The sequence below is a fragment of the Oryza sativa genome, chromosome 9 (genome assembly GCF_034140825.1).
Source record: "Oryza sativa Japonica Group chromosome 9, ASM3414082v1".
Classification (NCBI taxonomy): Eukaryota; Viridiplantae; Streptophyta; class Magnoliopsida; order Poales; family Poaceae; genus Oryza; species Oryza sativa.
In genome coordinates, this window is record NC_089043.1 from 22743081 (window position 1) to 22764617 (window position 21537).

Genomic DNA, 21537 nt, shown 5'->3' on the forward strand with positions numbered 1-21537 from the left:
GCTTTTTAAATAGCTAAACGGTGTGTTTTTTTTAAAAAAGTTTCTATACGAAAGTTGCTTAAAAAATCAAATTAATCTATTTTTGAAAAAAAAATTAGCTAATACTTAATTAATTTATGTGCTAATGGATCGTTTCGTTTTCCGTGCGAAGGGAATAAGTTCCCATCCCGCTCATGCGAACACAGGCAATGCGTTTTCCCATGATTTACCAGGCGAGAAGCATATGCAGATTTGAGCTCGGATGCAAGGAGATGAAGCTGTTGATAAACTTGAGGCCTTATTATCACAGTTAGAGCATCTCCAAGAGCCTAGCCAAATGGCTCGCCAAGTTAAAATTTGGCTAACTTGCACAAAAAATCTACTCCAACAGACTAGCTAAATGCCTCTCCAAGCCATCCGGCTGGCTAAATTCCCCACTAGACTAGCCAAAGTTGGCCAGCCAAAACCGGCTAGCCATATGTGGGACCCACGCCTGTTTCCCCCTCTCTCTCCACGTGGCAGTGCGGCACGCAAATGTGACGAGGGCGCCGTCGTCGCCGCAGTCGGGCACCGCCGCCCCGTCATCGCCGCGGCCGGCCACCGTCACCGCCACCGCCGAGCTCCGCCCCGAGCTCCATTGCCGGCCCCTCTAGATCCGCCGTCGAGGTCGTCGCGAGCAGCTGCCACCGAGCTCCACCCCAAGCGGCGTCGAGGTCGTCGTTGCGAGCCGCCGGCGTCTCGCCTCCTGCCTCCCCGTGCCGCCGCACCACCGCGCGCGGCCGCCCGCCTCCTCGCATCGCCGCACCACCGCCAGCGAAGAGAGCAGCACCGGCGGGTAGAGCCCCCGGCGGCGGTGGATGGCGACGCAGCCCGAGCGGCGGTGGGGATGGGGATAGGGCGGCGGCGGCGGATGGGAGAGGGAAGGAGGGTTTGGAGAGAAGGGGAGAAAGGTGAGAGAAAAAAAGGAGGTGTAGAGGCTGACATGTGGGCCCAATTGTCATAGACTCAGAATAAAGAGGACGAATGGAGAGGCTGTTGGAGTAAAAGACAATTTGATTTGCTAAATTAAATAGAGAGTTGGCCAAATAGACATTTGGAGAGACTATTGGAGATGCTCCTACCACGGGACGCAGACCTACCTAGGCTACCAACCTCTACAAGGAGACTCTTCCGTTCCCCTCTGCCAGTTCCGGAGGCGTATTCTATAAAACCCGTCAGCTATCAGGGAAAACGGAATCAGTACAGCGCGCGAGCCGAAGAAACCCGCAAGCCCGAAGCGAAAGCGTATTTTTGGCGGAGAGAGGAAGCGACGACTGGGCCAGGTGGGCCGTTGGCTGGGCCGTGGGACGCGGAAGCCCACACCACCCGACGGAGGAGAGGAGGAGGAGGAGAGCTCCCACCCACCAATGGCGGCGGCTGCGCGCGGAGTTCATCTGATCGTGCTCCCGTAAGTCTCCCTCCCATCCTCTCCCCTCGCCGGCTTTGCTCCCGTGGAGCGCTCATCGCGTGCTTGATTTTGGGATGGTTCGGCTGTTTTGTTTCTTTCTCCGTCTGTAATGGCGGCTAGGGTTCGACGGGCGCGATGATGAGTAGTAAGCATCATCTGAATTTTGTAGAGTGGTAAAAATGGTGTCTGTTTTTTTTTCTTGAGTTAGAGAGGAAAGGGGAATGGTAATTTAATAAAAAATCTTCTTTTGTGGCGATAGTGATAAATCATTTGGCTGAAGGGTCAGGATTTTGGGATTATTTTAGTTTAGAGTTTTTTTTTTTTTTTTTTGCTGCGGGCATAATGTTGGAGATGCTAACGAATTATTTATTTATCAATTGTTTAGTAGATGAAACTAAAAATGAATTAATCATGGATTGCATATATTCTGTGTTATTTTTGCGTGTAAGTTCAATCTGTACTCTCTATGCTGCATGCCCAATCAGCATCTTGAAGATGTTCCTTTTTTGCAGAAGGATTGTCTAGTTCACTATGTTGGGGGATTAGATTGTTGTCACTATGGTTCCTGAGAAATCCGAATCAAGTAAAGTAAGCAATAGAAATTAGAATGCTTCATCGACTGCCTCCCGAAAGACCTGATTGAGCCTTCCGGTGAAAACTTTGTTGAGATGCAGTGGTGTTTGCAAGCAGTGGCACAGCATAATCTGATATCCCAATTTTGTAACATCGCACCTCATGCTTGCGACCCGTTGTGCGCTCCTGTTCTTCTCTCGAGAGTCAGTTTCAAGTGAGCACCCTAGTGATTCTGTCCTCATTGATGAAGCCTTTTCACAGTCAACATTGGCAGTGCCAGTGATTGGGCCAGATGATTTCCTTTGTGGTTCATCCAATATTGGGCTTGTTTGCTTATACACACAGACAACAACAATCAAGATAATAAACCTTGCAACTGGTGGATGCCTACATCTCGAGAAACCTGCAAAGAATTTGGCTGGTGATTATTCCTCGTTGTACAGCTTTGGATTTCGTCCAGTGACCAAAAAATACAAGGTCACACACTTCCTTGGTGATAGCCGTAAGGCTCACCCCCGTGCAAAAGACAGCTTCTATGCCATTCAAGTTCACACACTTGGTGATGAGAAATGGAAAGATGTAGGATCCCCAGAAGCTCTAAGCTTGAACTGTGTGAAGAACTCTGGAGTAGTCAACGTTGATGGAATAATGTATTGGCTAACTGAAGACCAGGGAGCTAGTTGGCAGCATGCAGTCATCTCCTTTGATCTTAGCAGAGAAAGTTTTGGACGGATACAACTGCCAACAGTAGTACTTGAAGATTTCGCATTTTATGGTCCTCATCAGTACTGGATCAAAGAGATAGATGGAAAGGTATGCATCGCAACATCTCAAACTACTCAAAATCAGCCCAGAGAGCTTATAGGTGAGATTCAGATCTGGACTCTTCACATCCATCTAGAGCAAAGGTGGATCCAGAAGTACATGATCCAGTCCTCACCGCAGTGCATTCTTGGACCAAATATTTTCCATGGGGATAAGATTTTGTCGCAACAATATGGTAGCATCCTATATTCTTGTGAGTTGCTTGGAAAGAACCTAGAGGTTAAAATGAGCAATGCAGATAGGCTGTTAGATTTCACGCCCCGCAAGCCAGGGAACATGCAATCCTACACCTTTGTGAAATCACTTGTACGGTTAGATGCATACAAGAAGGCTAGTATTGTGCGTAGACCTAAATGGTAGGAAGGCTGGGAATTGAAGAAGTGGGAAGCATGGGAGAGCAACCGTTGCGTGCTAGAGGATACATGGAAAGACGTGCAGCATTTGGAGTAAGATTATCTTGTACGTTGGTTAAACTGTCAGCACTGTTAATAGATATTTGTTATGCAAGTTTACAATTTTGCATTTTGTAGGTAACTAGGAAGAATTTCCACACAGTAACCAACTGGCTGTTGCTGCGTCAACCGGATGATGAAGCATTGAAGTGTATAAGCATGAGAATTGATCAAATGTTGCGTTGTCTATCAGATTGTCCAAATCAGGTAGGTAATCCTGTATTTAAATGGGAGTTGAAAAGCTTTTGTATTATCAAAGGCGTGATGATATTAGGAGTTTATAAGTAAACTGCAAGTAGTATTGTAACAAATATCTTGCCTGAGAGTTCAGCATCCAAGGCCACTCCGGCGTCTTAATTGGTTGGAGCAGAAGCAGGACTTGGATGATTTAAAGGCTTATGTGAATAGACTAAGAGATACTGTTAAGGTATTCTCTAGCAAACAATATTTACATATATCGCTGAAACATTGCTAATTGACAGAGCTAACCTGCCTATCTGCCTCAAATCAAGAAGGTGGTGACCTCTTAAGGATGATAACAAGTTATTTACGCGATCAGGTAAATGTCTATGTAGGCGCTAATCTTTTCTGTTACAGGTCGCAATCTCCTTTTACATGTTTCGATCTGATCCCATCTGCAACATACAAGGAATTTAAATTCTCGCAAGATAACTAATTAACCATGTTCTCTCCATTTGTACAGATGACTGACCTCCCTAATGTGTTTATTGTTCCATCTTGTATACGAGTTAAGTTGTATAGCTACTGAATTCAATGAGTTCTTTACTCTAGCAATCCACTTATGGCATATTTTCACAATATGAAAATAACAAATTGTCAAGGTTTTAGTAAATACACTTCTAGTGAAAATGTGAACTGAACAAGCTTCGCTACACTTCCAATCTTTCATGGTGTATTCTTCTATAGTTAATTTAACCAGTATTATATATTTATCTTTTGGAATTTGAGAGATTCCCTTGTCTTGAGGTTTTGTGGGGATTCTAGGCCCCCATAGACTTGATGATAGTACCAAACACTTGTACTTTTACTCCATTTCACAGGGTGTGTGGATTCCCACATCTGGTTCTTCTACTTAGTGGCTTCGACCTTCAACACTTCTGCTCGGTGGTGGCCATGCGAGATGATGGTGACGATTTGAAGATTACTGAAATTCACATGGCATTATGGTTCTATGTGGCAGGAATTCTTGCTACTATCCGTTCTATCGTTTAGTTTTTCTTTGAGAACCTCCACTTCTGTTTTCTTGAAGGATTTTTGAACTCTTGCTGTCTGTCATGTTAAACCAGTGATGTTTTAGTCACCATCTATATTATGTTAATGGAGTTTTCATGGCTATTATTATATCCATGGAAAATTTTATCGCTGTATTAGAAATTCATACGGTTCGATTACATGCTAGACCTCTTGGAGAGTGGCCTGAAATCTTTGCAAAAGCAAAAAAAATGTGGTCAGTTTTTGCATAGAGGTGTGATCCCAACCAGGATGTGAGATAAGCTTGCATGAGGCCCATGCTGTTCGCTCTTCTTCAACCAAAGTTTGAGCATAAGAGTACGCAAACCAAAAGTGAAATCGTTTTTTCCGAATTCGTAATCCCGTAGCAAAAACGTATTCCTGGGAGAAACGTGCTTCTAGGCCTTGTGGGTCATACTGGGCCTTCCTCTTCCTCGTTGGTAGATATTTCTAATATTTTTATCCATCTCACACATATTCCAATATAAAAAAATATATTCCTATTTTATCGAATCACAATACAACTATTTCTTACTTTGTTATCTATTTCCAATACAATTAATTTTTTACTTTCACAAATTTTGATGTAATAATTACTTTAAAAATAAAATTATTTCAGAACAAATGTAAAGAATTAAAAATGAATTTATTATTGGACGAAGGTAGTATACACTTCTTGTCTTTTCCCTACTAAAATAATTAAAAAAATAAGATCTCTTTCCCTTTCGAAACCACCGAAACCCACCAGCGGCGAGGGGAGCGGACGCCGAGGCGGCGGCGGGGTTCGTCGATGCGTTCGTAAGTGGCAAAGTTTCGCAAAATTTCGCCTTCTCTGGAGTGGGTGTTACTTCGGCATTGGTTTCTGTTGGTTCCTTGGCGACAGGATGAGATGTGGTTAGGGTTCTTCGTGTGGTTACTGTGGATTCCGGGAGAATTTTCTGTCTTGGAGTGGGGGAGAATTTTGTGTGAATTTTAGGTTGATAAATGAATAGTGATGGCTTTCCTTGAGTTGAGGGGTGTTTGATCTTGAATTTTCTTGATTGATCCCACCTGAATTAGATTCAGAAGTAGGAGCATGCTTATCCTGGAAATTGGCTAACAGAGGAGTGACACTATGACAGGGAAGAAAGCGAAGGAATGCAGGAGTGGATGATATTGTCAGAGTAGAAAAAAAAAGTTTTTCCCCCCTCTTTTATGGGCAAAGATATGTTAGTACCATGAAGCTTTTGGGCAGTCATAAGGAGGAGAAAGGGGTAATCTTGATATGGTGGTGATTAGTTTCTTCAGTTCCATTGTTCCTCTGTGATAGTTCATTATCTAAAAAACCTCTGTGATAGTTAAAATTGACTTGAATTATATTGCTTAAATGTATTAAATGCATGGTTTATACGTTCCTCGATTAGGTTTGTTCTGAAATTTTGTGAAATTATTGCTTTCAGGAAGATCTGGTAGATCCTAGGAGCAAACCATGGCTTCTAAGAAAGCCTTGGCAATGCAGCCAAGCAAGAAAATTTGCATGACCTTGTTGCCGCAAGACATTGTTGAACTGATACTTCTGAGGCTTCCGGTAAGCACTCTGCTGAGGTGCCGTGGTGTCTGCAAGCAATGGGATGGCATTATTCGGGATCCTCAGTTTGCCATGGTGCACATCCAGCGTGCGCCGCGTCGCCCCCTATTTTTCTTTCAACGAGAGAATTTAGTCCATCTCCTCTACCCTAGTGAAGCAATCCTCTTTGATGAAGCATGGTCACCATCAAAATGGGTTGTACCTGTGATCGAGCCTGATGATTTTTTATGTGCTTCATGCAATGGACTTATTTGTTTACACTCGGATAAATCAACAATCAAGATAGCCAACCTTGCAACTGGTGAATGTATGCATCTAGTAAAACCTGTCAGGAACTCAAAGACTGATCACTTCTCTTATTACAGCTTTGGGTTTCACCCAGTGACAAAACAATACAAGGTAATGCACTTTCTTCGTGACGAGCACCTCCATGTTGGTACTAGCTTCAGCATAATTCAAGTTTACACACTCGGTGATGAGAAATGGAGAGATGTTAGAACTCCACAGGCTTTAAGCTTGAGATGTGTGGAAAGATCTGGAGTTGTCAATGTTGGTGGGGCAATGTATTGGCTGACTGAAGATGAGGAAAGTGTTTGGAAACATGCAGTTGTGACCTTTGATCTCAGTGAAGAACTTTTCCAGTGGTTACAGCTCCCAGCAGTTGATCCTGCAAACTATGTGCTTGGTGATCCTGACCAGTGGCTGATTACAGAGGTTGATAGCAATGTGTCTGTAAGCTATTACGAGACAGGGAAGCTGCATATCTGGACAATTGACAGCAAGATAGAGCAAAGCTGGAGTCAGAAGTACAACATTCGCTTATCAATGCTTGAAGTTCCAGGACCACATTGGATCTGCGGTGATAAGATTATCTTGCATGATTTTAATAAGAACCTATATTTCTATGAGTTGATGGGGAAGAATTCTGAGATTGAGTCGAGCAAGTTAGTGAAGCAATTGAGATTCAGCCCCCGCAACAACATGCAATGCTTTATGTTTGTGAAGTCGCTTGTACGGTTGGATGCATTCAGAAAGGCTGGTGTTGTGCGTAGGCCAAAGCGACAGGAGGGTTGGAAATTGAAGAAGTGGGAAGTGTGGATGGATAGGCTCCATCGACTAGAGAATCATTGCAGAAGTATCCATGATATGAAACACAAGATTTATGTATATAGCTAGACTTTCTTTACATAATAGGATTCACGAATTTTTCTTGATGGTTTGACAAATTCCTAACTCATAGTTACTCTTTTCTGTAGGAAAATGCAGATAAAATGGGCATGGAGATCAAACTAGATTTGCAGCAGACACCAGATTTGGTAAACTTACTGCTTCTGCATCGAATTGGAAGTTGTGCAGCTTTTCATATTTCTGGTAAAAAATAGCTGTGAATATATTGTAATTAAAACTATTGCAATTATCTTGTGTGTGAATGCTGCAGGATAGTTCCCTGCGGCTGATCAACTGGTTGGAGTATAGGCGGGTACTAGAGATATTGTGTGTTAATCTCGACAACATGCATGAAGTATTAACGGTATGTGGGTGGGCTGATGTGTTTACTTCTTAGGGTCTCTTTGTTTAGGCTTAGTTTTTTAAGTCAGCTTTTGGCTTATATAATTTATAAGCCGATGGATTTAAAGTCCTAAATTTAAGGATGAAATTATACCTCTATCTCACATAAGCCAAAAAAAAAAAACTTCTCCAACCTAGCTTTTAGCTTAATAGTGTAATACTGGCTTATGGCTTTAAAAAAGCCAAACGAAAAAACTGCTTATTTTTTTAGACTTACACTTTTTAGCTCATAAAAACAAAGAGGGCCTAATTATAACTATTTGTGGTTTGTTTTTGTGTCTTGTAAAACTGACAAAATTTACCTATATTTAGGTCATGAACAACACAACTGGTGCTGCCCATAATAAGGAAAGCCATGTGGCAGATCAGGTAGCTTTTTTTATAAAGATATGATATATGTTCACTGAAATAGGCGCCTGTGGGTTCTTGTTATTTATTCCTGTTCTGACCGTTTTCTTTCAGTAAGAAACAAATGAAATAATGACCTTCTATTTTCATATATTGGTATGACAGTGTTCCCTACTTCCCTTTACGTAGCTGTGTCTTGTAATCATATTTTTATTATTGACACCAAATTTATTGATGTTTTGCACCCCAGACTACACACACATAAACACAATTGACATGCTGACTGAAAATGTTGAATAAATAATGCTGAGGACAAAACCTTTATTTGTGCAATCTTACCTTATGCTATGAACAGCCATAGTGCACTGTTTCATTCATCATAAAGACAAAAGGTAAGATAACAAGTGCACCGCAAATAATCGTCACAGTTTACATGGTTTTAGATCATTTAGGCCAGCAGCATATCCTTTACCCATAAGAAAAAAGAAAGAAATATAAGAAATACTGCTACCTTTTTGTCTTGCAGTGGGTTAATAAGTATTGCACTTTGCATTTCCTGGCATGCAATGACTAACTCTTGTATTTGATCCCAACTCCCACAATTTCACAGGGTACTTCGAGTTCAGCTGTTGGCATATCTGGCTCATGACAACGACGACAATGTTAACCTCATGATATTTTGGTGATCCTTAAGTTTGTAGCAGCACAAAACTGAGCTGACACTTTTAGCTTTTGTCTGTTCAACCATGGCATCTGCCTATCATCTTTGACGCCATTATGTCTGTCATCTTTTCTTAAAATGTTACTGCTAATGTCAGTTATTGTTTACCGCAATGTTGATGGTGTCAATGCATTCATCACAACGAAGAAATTTTCCTGCAGATATCTTCCAATCTTCCATCCAGTGCCAGTATTTTATCTTGCAAATTGTGCATTTGATAGTCCTGAGTCCTGACAAGTTCCAGAACACAAGCCTTGATGTTTTCATGTTCTTGTAACTTGTAAGGTTTGGATCATGCATGCAAAAAGACTGCAATTGTGCGTAGGCCAAAGCAACCGAGGGTTGGAAATTGAAAAAGTTCTGGAGCTGGATCTGTGCAAAGTCAGAAACTCTGCAAGGATTCTTCAGCTGGATCATGAGATATTACTTAAAATAGCTACACTTCCATTAACTTAATATTGCTTATTCTTTTTTTTACTACTCCCTCTATCCCAAAATATAAGCATTTTTGAACTCTAACATGGTCTCCGAGATGCTATTTTGACCAACAATATATATAAAAATAAGATGTTTTAAATAAAAAGAGTTAGATATTATGATAGTTTGTATAATGATAAATCTAGTAACATCAATTTTACATGATTGATCTTTTTTATTTTTTTTCTATTAATAGTCAAATTTAAAAATGTTTGACTTGTCACTATGCTAAAAATACTTATATTTTAGAATGGAGGGAGTATTTTGACAAATTACCAGCCCCTAATCACCACCCTTCTTTTTTAGGAATATGCTCAAATTATAACATACTTCTTCCATCCCAAAATATAAACTTCTAGCATTTAAAAGCGGTCCTAAAATATAACCACTTCTTCACCTACATTCTCTTCTCAAACGATCATAACATTTCACGAATTTAAATTTTTCACCTACTTTCATCTTTTCAACCAATCACAATTTTCTCCCATTTAATTCCAAATATTTCCTTAGTACCAAATATTTCAACCAAACACAATTTTCAACTCATTATATTTTTTGATGGTGGTAGTATCTTTTAGCTTAAAAAAAACTAACATATATTTCCTAAATTTTGGCTGTCCATTATAGATGTTCAAGTTTTTTTTGCAAGGTGTGTCCATCAAAATTAATCGGAATTTCTGTTTAATACTCATCAAGAAACTTTCAAATTGTGCGTAACAATCTCGTCACATCATGAACACCAATACTTCCTCTGTTCTAAGAGAACCAATTATTCTTAGAAGTTCATTATTTTCGATGGGGTGTATCTATCTACCAGCTCCCATTTCGCCTTGTAATCTAAAAGCTTCCTGCAAAACAAACACTGCTCGGTTGAAGAATCTTTCTGCTCGTATCCAGTGTCCAAGTTTCTGAACATTGTCATCGTCATCTGTTTCAGAGATCGACAGTCAGGAGTACTATGATTTGCGACATGGCACTGACCGGTCTATCCCAGCAAAAAAAATGCAGGTTTCTTCAGGCTTCGAGCGACACATGGCCTGAAAAAGAAAAAAACCCCGATAAAACTGCAAGGAAAAATGCATGGTGAGACGGTGCTGCGGCGTTGTTCATTTCAAGAAAGGGGAGCAGGCGTCATCGAGTGCTGCAGGCATGGCGTTGTGCAGGCAGGTAGTAGTAGGAGAGAATTGGAGCTCAGGATTTTTGACGTTTGCATTTGTGTTCTTGTTGGGGATGCAGATGCAGACACAGGCACAATCAGGGAGCAGAGATGAGAGATGAGAACAGATGAGAGAGAATGTTTTGATTGAATTGAAGGGAAGCTTCATTGAAGAGTTTCTGCTCCCTAGACACTAGGGTGTGTTTGAGAAGAAGGGGATTGAGTAGATTGAGAAGATACGCAAAACGAGGTGAGCCATTAGCTCATGATTAATTTAGTATTGATTATTTTAAATTTTAAAAATGGATTAATATGATTTTTTAAAGCAACTTTTCTATAAAAATTTTTTACAAAAAAAACACACCGTTTAGTAGTTTGGGAAGCGTACGTGCGGAAAACGAGGTGCTTTCTCCCTCAATGTCCTCCAAACGAACGCTGCCTACCTCAGCATTGGCAGGACCAGGTAGGTTATTAGTCAAGGATGGAGGTAACATATATATTTTCTGAAACTCTCCTATTTGTCATTTTCTTTTGAGTAAATTTCAGAAAACTGCAACTTTAGTGACAAAACTATTAGTTTGCTGCAACATTAGCGACATGTTTCAGTTTGCTGCAACAATAGCGTGGAAAATTATCACAAAACTGCAACTTTTACGTTATATGCTGCTACAGTACTATAGCAGCATATAACGTAAAAGTTGCAGTTTTGTGATAATTTGTACTGTAGCAGCATATAACGTAAAAGTTGCAGTTTTGTGATAATTTTCCACGCTATTGTTGCAGCAAACTGAAACATGTCGCTAATGTTGCAGCAAACTAATAGTTTTGTCACTAAAGTTGCAGTTTTCTGAAATTTACTCTTTTCTTTTCATATGCTTTGGTGTATAGTATTTTCTAAAACATAGTCAGCATATGTTAATGGGATTATGATATTCTATTCAAGTGAAAAATTAGCATTCCTTATTAACAAATTAGCGCATATCTCATCTTGAATGTGGTCCAAAATTTTATTAACAAATTGAAGTGACATATGCTAATTCTGCTTGATTAGCCACAACCAAAGTCAGAATTTGAAACTTAATTTTGTAGTTTTTTTAAGCATAGTCTATTTTTCAGCTTTGACTTTAAAACTACAAATAATACAACTATGGAAGTTTTACCTATTAATTATTTTTTTCCTTAACTCATATTTCTACGACTTATCAGCTGCAAAACGATCATATCCGACTTTTGTATAGTCATAACCTTTAAAGCTTTGGAATGTAAAAAAAGAGCCGGGAAGTGTTAATTTTCACAAAAGGGAATTATATTTTTTACCACTTGTTTCCTAAACTAGCATTGAAAAATAAAACGTAAGCACGATATAACAACATAAAACTACCCCGAAACCTGCTGAAGTTGAATCCAACCTGAGAGTGATCTACTACCTCCATCCTTTAATATCACTAAATGTGATTTGAAGAGCACATTTTAAAGAAAAGTTTGCATGTTTGTACTACTAATTGGCTGGTCCACGTAAAGGCTAGACTATTTTTAATATAGAATCTATTATATTTTCATTAGAGTGTAGCATGAAAATAATATATATTTTCCCTAACGTTAGTAGTCACATGGAGTCATGGACTTCTTTCTTTTTCTCTGCTTTTCTTTGAATCTATATAGCCTTAGACTTGTTTGGGAAGGCCAGAAAAAAACCTTTCCGTTCATGAATCTAACTATGAACAAAAATATCTACAAACTAAAATATGTTGACCGAAAAATAAACTATTATCTGAGATACAATCGAGGTTGGTGTTCAATCATAGAGTTGGCCATCGGATCAACTAAGATTATATTGCCCCCAAACAGCCTCAACCTCAATCATTCAAAGCAAACTTAATCAAATTCCATCCAGTTTCTTTGCACATGTTTGCAAACATGCATGTGACTGATTATTTTGTCTGTTCTCTCATTCCTAAGTGCGGATAAGTTCATCTTCCAAATCTTCTCTCACCTAATCAAATCACCATAAAGATCTAAATAATGCACAACCTAAACTCAAGCGTGCACAAGTTGTGATCTTTGCCCATACAGATAAAATACCTAAAACCATAAAGATAAAGGCCATGGATGTGTGCATTAAGAGGAACAAAATCCTGAAATTAAGGACTGAAGCATCATCTCCAGCCAATAGGCGTTTGTGCGTACGTAGGGAGCACTGAAATGACCCAAGAAAGTGAGAGCAAATTAAACAGATTAAAGCTCTGCAATTTGCAACCAGTAGTAGCAGGTAGCATCAACAGATCACACTGTTCTTGCTTCTTGGCATCCACTCTGCATAATAATAATAATAAAGTTTCAATCTTGCAATGCAAACATGTAAAGTTCAGGCAGTGATACAGATGGGGCCTCCTCTTGTGAGCTCTGAACTCTGATGTTTGTGTGGGACAAGTCGATCACTTTGCAACGTTTTCTCCGGGAAAAACACCAAACATGGGGTAGTGCCACCTGAACTACCCCAAGTCCACATCTTGCTGATAGCACAGATGCATCATAGTAGTATTGTTTATGATAATGTGATCATAATTTAGGACAAGAGAAATGTGAAATATCCTGTTCCTTTCTGATTGAATCAAGGCATCAGATTGATCCATGCCAGTGCCACATAAAGATTCAGGTCAAATATCTTGTTCTGTGTAAGCATCAGCTGACATGAAGTGAAGAGCTACAAATTAATCTTCAGGATTCGTGACAGATGCATCTTGTTCTTATCTTGATTTCTATGACCACTAATTTGAACTGAATCTGTTGCATTCTTACCATGGAGTAGGCAGCTCTACGCTACAATTGGAGCTAGTAGCAAATTACTAGGACAGACTATGAAGGCCCAGAGAGGCAGACAGATGCTCCGAGCTCATAAATTTGTGCTCAGCTTTGTTCAGGCTAGAAAAAATTGCACGGCTATCAGGCTATGTCTAGCATTTCATAGGTTGGCACCACACATTACAGAGTAACAGTAACTGGATGAAAGAACCTAGAAGAAGTTAAAAATTCCATTCTTCTGCCATTTTTAACTGTTGCAGTGGTAACAGGATGTTCTTATCTGACAGAAACCAGCCTGCTTGTGGTAGTAAAAGAGTACTGCTAGTCTGCTACACATACTTTTTTTTTTACAAAAAAAAAAGAGTATTTACAAACAAAGCTTTCAACCGTTTGATTTACAAACAAAACACATACTACCAGTAACCACCACTAGGAGACTAGGAGCATTGCTTGTGGTAATTTGGCTTTCTTGATCTATGATTGTAGGTACCCTCAAAGAGGTGACAAAATGTGAGACACTCATTTTTACCCCCTGTTCATAGATGTCTTAACTGTTTTGATTTCGGAGAATGTGACTAAAATAGCTATATATAATAGTGAATTAGTAGCTTTAACAATGTACAATAGCTTAGCTTAGCTAGATGCTTCAATATTTTGGTGGCTACTCCTAGCATTCCATAGGCACTGCCTTTTGCAAACAGGAAATGACTGAATGTGAAAACTGAAGTAAAAAAGACGCATTATGTCTGAAGCAACATTTTTTTAACTGTTTCAACCTTTCGGTGACAGAATGTTCTTAACCGACAATCAATTCTAATTACCTTTTGACAGTGCATCCAGATGCATTCTCCGATTGGATCTATCCGCGTAAGCTCGATGCAACTGTGAAAAGAAATTAGAAAAAAAAAGTTGTTGAAGTAACAGACGGCATATGATCAGATCTTGGCGGCAACTGCAACCAGGCCTGAGAAATGTCATAATTTGTCAGAGAACTAACGGAAGAATTAGCTGTGAAAGAACTGCATCGCAGTCACAGGTACAGGTTTTATCTTAGTTAATCAGGTGATAAGTCCACCTAAACTTAACCATGTGCTGCATATGCCTCCGTATTGTCCTCACACCCTTGATGGGATCTGAATTCTGAATCGAAATCATCCTCATATATATTCCCCTGCTGTTACCATCTCCAATATTACTCAAACATTATCAACCATGTGTGACACCTAACATGTCTCCTCATCACCCATGTGACCGCATTCTAACCTCAAGTTAGGCGCGAGTGATGGTGGATTAGTGAGAATTATTTATCTGTTTATACTTTACATCGGTACGAAACATAAAAAAAGTTAATTCGAATAGTTGACTTGAACTTCAGGCAATGTGCTATGTTGTTGCTGCTGCTGCTTCTTGATTGTAATTTTTCAGTTTTGTAAAAACCATCCGCAAGGAAATTTCGAAGTGTAATTTGGTTCAAATTAACAGATAGAAAAATAGTTAAAAGTGCAGCAATTGATTGAAACCACAATGCAGAGAAGATGGTGAAATAATTGGATCCACCAAGCAGGGGTGAGAAAAAAACTTTTTTTTTCAAGAATTGTGCTTTGGATTATAAAGTTGTAACTTTGATGTTGAAATGGTAATCACTCAAACCCCACAGAGATTTACCAGCCGTAGTGATGGTGCTAGGTCGAGATCGACCGATCAATTTAACTAATGACAAAAGTAAAGGATTTTGACAAATGGGTATTAAACTGAACAAATGTTATCTTAATATCTTATTCCTCATTGTCCCTTCCACTCAAAGACATGTACATGTTCTTGCTGAAAATTTTTCAGTTTTTTTTATCAGCTAGCATCTAATCTTTCTAGGTTACTTTCCAGCGGTTTGCCAACTATTCACATGGGTAAGTTGCTAATTTTTTTTTGACATGAGTATGGCACTAACCTTCACCTCCCTTTACTGTCATGTGCAACATAAGGTTCCTCTCTTATTCCCCTCTGCCTTGCTGCTTTAATTTAACCAGGAAGCCTCTCTCTGATGCCCATGATGAGTTCACAGCAAGTAATTAGGACTGATTACCTGTTCTTGTATCATCCTAGTGTTCTTTTTCAGAAACTTAGCCATGTGACATGAGCATGCTTTCTGAACCTGAACACACCTATTAGGAAGCTGCAGAAAGAATAATTTCGGATCAGAGGACGGATTGGTGGTGAACATTAACTGAAAAAGCACTTGAAATTTTGAATTAAAGAAGCGCCTAAACATTAACTGAAATCTTGTACATGTGAAATGAGTTAGTTTTGTCAAAGTAAGTAACCTAAATTGTCACATACTAGCATAATCATATATTTTATGGTGGAATTCTGAGCAAGAGAACTAAATGAATTTTGAAGAAGAGAAAATACTTATGCTGAATTGGCAGTAAGGTAAGTATGTTTATTTTCTTGTTGGTGTAGTGCTAATGGGGCAGCACTACAATTCAACTTGCACTTTTTTACAGTTGTACTTACCTCACTGTCACTGTAAAGTACTAGTAGTTAATCTTCAGTACCACCGTCTTGCAAAGATAAGAGCCGTAAAGCAACACTGAAACATTCAGAAGGTTTACACGCAGAAAAGAAGCATGCATGCATGCATGCAAAAAAGATTAAAAGAGCAGTAACAGCCACTGTCAACCCCTGGAGCATAAAACACAGCAGCACAAAGGAACGAGGTTTAACTTAACTGACACTGAAAATGCTCTCTTCCATCTAAACAGTGGATAAAAAGTTGGATTACCGAGAGAATTAGCAGCCTGTTTTCTCACAGAACACGAGAAAGAACCAGAGATGTTTTCATCTCCAAGACAGGAATAGTAGCTAATTAACTAATCAAGAGACACTGTAATGGCAGCAGTAATAAGTACTCCAACTTGGGATAAACATGTGCAGTAGTACTAATGCAGATGATGGCAGCAACCACACCACCTTCCTTTCAGCTTCTTATCACTTAAAAAATCAATATAACTTGCATTATCCTCCTCTGAATAAAACCTCCAAGAACCAATTTTTATTTTGTTTTGCTCAAGCCAAGATCAGATCAGAGATCATCAGACTGATCAGTGCTATACTTAGTGCACACACCAACACTGCAACAACCAAATCTGTTCTTTGTACAAAAAAAAATACAAATAAATAATGTTTTTTTAAAAAAAATTGCAGTAGCCATTAGCCATTAGCAGCTTGACTAGTGGTCATTTGGATCCAGATCTCCTAAACTTTTCCTGTATAAACAAATCATGGGGTCTCCCCCTCTACAATCCCAAGGCTTTGCTTAGTTAGCAGCAGCAGACGCCACCGCCGCCACATCACCAACACATCCACCGCATTGCCACCCTCGCCTCGCCGTCGCCGTCCACCTCGCCGTGGCGCGCGCCGCCAATGCCGCCGCCGCCGCCCGTCGCAGCAGCAGCAGCAGCAGCGAGGCACGCGCTTCTGCTCGCGTCCGTCGCCGTCGCCGTCGCGCTGCTGCTGGTGTCGCCGTGCCACGGCGTGAGCGAGCAGGGGCAGGCGCTGCTCCGATGGAAGGCGTCGCTGCGGCCGTCGGGCGGCGCGCTGGACTCGTGGCGGGCGTCGGACGCGACGCCGTGCCGGTGGCTCGGCGTGTCGTGCGACGCGCGCACGGGCGACGTCGTGGGGGTCACCGTCACGTCGGTCGACCTGCAGGGCCCGCTCCCGGCGGCGAGCCTGCTGCCGCTGGCGAGATCGCTGAGGACGCTGGTGCTCTCGGGCACCAACCTCACCGGCGAGATCCCACCGGAGCTCGGCGAATACGGCGAGCTCGCCACGCTTGACGTCAGCAAGAACCAGCTCACCGGCGCGATCCCGCCCGAGCTCTGCCGGCTGTCCAAGCTCGAGTCGCTGTCCCTCAACTCCAACTCGCTCCGCGGCGCCATCCCCGACGACATCGGCAACCTCACCGCGCTCGCCTACCTGACGCTCTACGACAACGAGCTGAGCGGCGCGATCCCGGCGAGCATCGGCAACCTGAAGCGGCTGCAGGTGCTCCGCGCCGGCGGGAACCAGGGGCTGAAGGGCCCGCTCCCGCCGGAGATCGGCGGCTGCGCCAACCTCACCATGCTCGGCCTCGCCGAGACCGGCATGTCCGGCAGCTTGCCGGACACGATCGGGCAGCTCAGCCGCATCCAGACCATCGCCATCTACACCACCCTCCTCTCAGGCCGCATCCCGGCCTCCATCGGCAACTGCACCGAGCTCACCAGCCTCTACCTCTACCAGAACTCCCTCTCCGGCCCCATCCCGCCGCAGCTCGGCCGCCTCGCCAAGCTCCAGACGCTGCTCCTATGGCAGAACCAGCTCGTCGGCGCCATCCCACCGGAGCTCGGCCGGTGCAGGCAGCTCACCCTCATCGACCTCTCGCTCAACTCCCTCACCGGCAGCATCCCGGCCACCCTCGGCGACCTCCCCAATCTCCAGCAGCTCCAGCTCAGCACGAACCAGCTCACCGGCGCCATCCCGCCGGAGCTCTCCAACTGCACGTCGCTCACCGACGTCGAGGTCGACAACAACCAGCTCACCGGCGCGATCGCCGTCGACTTCCCGCGGCTGCGCAACCTCACCTTGTTCTACGCGTGGAGGAATCGTCTCACCGGCGGCGTTCCGGCGAGCCTCGCCGAGTGCCCGAGCCTCCAGGCCGTCGACCTCTCGTACAACAACCTCACCGGCGTGATCCCGAAGCAGCTGTTCGCCCTGCAGAACTTGACGAAGCTGCTGCTGATCAGCAACGAGCTGTCCGGGCCCATCCCGCCGGAGATCGGCGGCTGCGGCAACCTCTACCGTCTCCGGCTCAGCGTCAACCGCCTCTCCGGCACGATCCCGGCGGAGATCGGCGGCCTGAAGAGCCTCAACTTCCTCGACATCAGCGACAACCACCTCGTCGGCGCCGTGCCATCGGCGATCTCCGGGTGCAGCAGCCTCGAGTTCCTTGACCTCCACTCCAATGCTCTCTCCGGCTCGCTGCCGGAGACGCTGCCGCGTAGCCTCCAGCTCATCGACGTCTCCGACAACCAGCTCGCCGGCGCGTTGAGCTCCAGCATCGGGTTGATGCCGGAGTTGACGAAGCTTTACTTGGGGAAGAACCGGCTCGCCGGCGGGATACCGCCGGAGATCGGTTCTTGCCAGAAGCTCCAGTTGCTTGACCTCGGCGACAATGCGTTCTCCGGCGTCATCCCGCCGGAGATCGGGACGCTCCCGTCGTTGGAGATTTCGCTTAACCTCAGCTGCAACCGGCTCTCCGGCGAGATACCGTCGCAGTTCGCCGGACTTGAAAAGCTCGGCAGCCTCGACCTGTCGCACAACGAGCTCTCTGGTGGCCTCGACTCGCTGGCGGCGCTGCAGAATCTCGTCACGCTGAACATCTCCTACAATGCCTTCTCCGGCGAGCTCCCGGACACCCCGTTCTTCCAGAGGCTTCCCCTCAGCGACCTCGCCGGCAACCGCCACCTCATCGTCGGGGACGGCTCCGACGAGTCCTCCCGGCGCGGGGCCATCTCGTCGCTGAAGGTGGCCATGTCCATCCTCGCCGCGGTCAGCGCGGCGCTCCTGGTCGCCGCCACGTACCTGCTCGCCCGCATGCGCCGTGGCGGCGGCGCCGGTGGCGGCGGCAGGGTCGTCCACGGCGAGGGCGCGTGGGAGGTGACGCTGTACCAGAAGCTCGACATCTCCATGGACGACGTGCTGCGCGGGCTGACGTCGGCGAACGTGATCGGGACCGGGAGCTCCGGTGTGGTGTACAAGGTGGACACCCCCAACGGCTACACCTTCGCCGTCAAGAAGATGTGGTCGACGGACGAGACGACCACCGCCGCGTTCCGGAGCGAGATCGCCGCGCTGGGCTCCATCCGCCACCGCAACATCGTGCGCCTCCTCGGCTGGGCGGCGAACGGCGGCGCCAGGCTGCTGTTCTACGGCTACCTCCCCAACGGCAACCTGAGCGGCCTCCTCCACGGCGGCGGCGCCGCCGCCGGCAAGGGCGGCGCGCCCGCCTCCGACTCCGAGTGGGGCGCGCGCTACGACGTCGCGCTCGGCGTCGCCCACGCCGTGGCGTACCTCCACCACGACTGCGTCCCGGCCATCCTCCACGGCGACATCAAGGCCATGAACGTGCTCCTCGGCGCCGCCTACGAGCCGTACCTCGCCGACTTCGGCCTCGCCCGCGTCCTCTCCAAGCTCGACTCCGCCATGCCGGCGCCGCCGCGCATCGCCGGATCGTACGGCTACATGGCACCAGGTGGGGTCCAAATCACACCAAAAATTCTCGTTACATTTCCCGCGCTTTTTCACAAATCCATCATTATTTCGATGTATTTTGCTGAATTTTTTGTCTGAATTTCTTTTTCTTTTTTTCAGAGTACGCGTCGATGCAGCGGATCACGGAGAAGAGCGACGTGTACAGCTTCGGCGTGGTGATGCTGGAGATGCTGACGGGGCGGCACCCGCTGGACCCCACGCTGCCAGGCGGGGCCCACCTGGTGCAGTGGGTGCGGGACCACCTGCAGGCGAAGCGCGACGCGGCGGAGCTCCTCGACGCGCGGCTCAGGGGCGCCGCCGGCGCCGGCGCCGGCGCCGACGCCGACGTGCACGAGATGCGGCAGGCGATGTCCGTGGCCGCGCTCTGCGTGGCGCGCCGCGCCGACGACCGCCCCGCCATGAAGGACGTCGTCGCGCTGCTCAAGGAGATCCGGCGCCCCGCGCCGTCCGCCGCCGGCGACGACGCCAAGCCACCGCAGCCCACGCAGCCGCCGTCATTGCCCACCACCGTCACCGCGACGCCGGCATCGCCGGTGTCGAGCTGCTCCTTCGCCGCCGTCACCGACTACTCCGTCTGAAATTTTTGAAAAGCTTAGTAAAAACTAGCGAGCAGTAATTAGTTAATTACCCTCCCATAATCTGTTGATTAGCCAAGAAATCATCAGCAGCAGCAACTCTGTACTTAGGTGTAATTTTTCCCCACTGTACATTAATCCAAGAAATGCCATTAGCAGCAGTAAAATAACTCTGGGCATTCTGATTGCTGAAGATTACATCTCGAATTTGTGGATGAGGCGGCGTCGTTGTCGGATCACGAACAGAAAAAAAATGAACAAACAAAGCGATCGATGATCTGTATACCCAATCAGTTGATGGTTTGTGAATGATGCAGATTGATGGGGGCTGAGCCAGGTGACATGCTCCTGATCATGCGTGTGTCTCATTGTGTGCGTCTCGTTCTCGGAGACAGGTCACACGTCCATCTCACGCCGACGAGGTGAGGTGATCATTGATTGGATCTTTTGTTGTCCAACCGAGTTGCCATTCTGCATGCTCTACTATTGAAGCTAAACTCTTTTTTCGCAAGCGCGCAAAAAGTTTGCACGTCAATATATTAGAATAAAACATAGTTTTATGGGCAAAATTCAGATTTCACAAGTTCAGTTTACACGCAAAATAAAATTTTAAAAGAAGGCATTGCAGTATATGAAATAGTGTCATGGTAATTCGATCGAAAGAAAATACATAGTAGGGAATGTGATGAGCAATTGAGCATAACTAACTACAACTAGTTAGGTTTACTTCCATTTGTTACATATTGAAAAGGATATGAGGGTTCAGCTGAGTGCTAAAGCACTTTTTTTGAAAGACTTTGCTGGACAGAAGCAAATGCTGGTCGTTAAGCAGATTTATTTTTCAGATAATGTGTTAAGCAGACTTGACGAACAAATTGCATTGTGCAAGATAAATAAATCCTAAATAACAAATTTCGGTCAGCACAGCAGTCTTTAAAATTCTAGGAAAACATGGCAGTATATGCAGCAAAAGATCGTGAAAGCAAACTGGAGTAGCTCCAAACCAAGAATACGTAGGCCCACCAGTTGTGGCCCACGTACGTGGCAATCCCTTCAGGCCCACCTATTATGGGCCTCGCCGCAAATCCCCGTCCAGCCCATAAATAATGGGCCTCATGTTTAGCCCCGATTTCCGATATGGCCCAACTTGTGCCGGCCCAGTGATGGTGCCGTGAGCCTCCTGCCAAGTGGACCCCATGCGGCAGAGGCTCGCCCTGAATTTATCACGTTTTGATCATTTTAGAAAATTTTATTACCTAAAAAAGTTTATTCAGAATACGATCTTTTCGAGACGCTAGTGTCATGCCTGGTTTTGCTGGCGAAAATTTTGAGTTCGATTGTAACATCGCATATACAAACACATATTTAAAATATTAAACGTAGTATAAAAATAAAATAAATTACATATTTCGTCAGAAAAGTGCAAGACAAATTTATTAAGCCTAATTAATCTATCATTAGCAAATGTTTACTATATCACCACATT

General features: G+C 44.4%; 3 protein-coding genes across 15 annotated transcripts; all 3 read left to right on the forward strand.

The window, feature by feature from the left end:
• Nucleotides 1-1363: 1363 nt before the first annotated feature.
• Nucleotides 1364-4632, forward strand: LOC112936148 (uncharacterized). Of its 10 annotated transcripts, none has more exons than XR_010735089.1 (6): nucleotides 1364-1426; nucleotides 1939-3283; nucleotides 3355-3483; nucleotides 3608-3703; nucleotides 3792-3835; nucleotides 4338-4632. XR_010735089.1 is itself a non-coding variant. In XM_066304234.1 (6 exons), the coding sequence occupies exons 2-5, from the start codon at nucleotides 3178-3180 to the stop codon at nucleotides 3804-3806; spliced, it is 336 nt and encodes a 111-aa protein (XP_066160331.1). In that variant the 5' UTR covers nucleotides 1364-1426; nucleotides 1939-3177; the 3' UTR covers nucleotides 3807-3835; nucleotides 4338-4632. The 10 variants fall into 10 exon arrangements, 1 of the variants encoding a protein (XP_066160331.1); XR_010735087.1 differs by having other exon boundaries at nucleotides 1939-3270; XM_066304234.1 differs by having other exon boundaries at nucleotides 1939-3270; nucleotides 3789-3835.
• A 592-nt stretch (nucleotides 4633-5224) lies between these two features.
• LOC4347377 (F-box protein At3g22700) lies at nucleotides 5225-8892 on the forward strand. 4 transcript variants are annotated; one of them, XR_010735081.1, is made up of 7 exons: nucleotides 5225-5325; nucleotides 5649-5780; nucleotides 5967-7258; nucleotides 7351-7410; nucleotides 7538-7625; nucleotides 7976-8032; nucleotides 8622-8892. XR_010735081.1 is itself a non-coding variant. In XM_015756950.3 (7 exons), exons 3-7 carry the CDS (start codon nucleotides 5996-5998, stop codon nucleotides 8658-8660), a joined length of 1512 nt encoding a protein of 503 aa, XP_015612436.1. In that variant the 5' UTR covers nucleotides 5225-5325; nucleotides 5649-5780; nucleotides 5967-5995; the 3' UTR covers nucleotides 8661-8892. The 4 variants fall into 4 exon arrangements, 2 of the variants coding, with proteins under 2 accessions (XP_015612436.1, XP_015612437.1); XM_015756950.3 differs by having other exon boundaries at nucleotides 7533-7625; XR_003238576.2 differs by lacking the exon at nucleotides 5649-5780.
• Nucleotides 8893-16407: 7515 nt separating this feature from the next.
• Nucleotides 16408-20244, forward strand: LOC4347378 (leucine-rich repeat receptor-like serine/threonine-protein kinase RGI4). The gene is made up of 2 exons (XM_015795933.3): nucleotides 16408-19456; nucleotides 19576-20244. The coding sequence occupies exons 1-2, from the start codon at nucleotides 16588-16590 to the stop codon at nucleotides 20052-20054; spliced, it is 3348 nt and encodes a 1115-aa protein (XP_015651419.1). The 5' UTR covers nucleotides 16408-16587; the 3' UTR covers nucleotides 20055-20244.
• Nucleotides 20245-21537: the final 1293 nt, after the last annotated feature.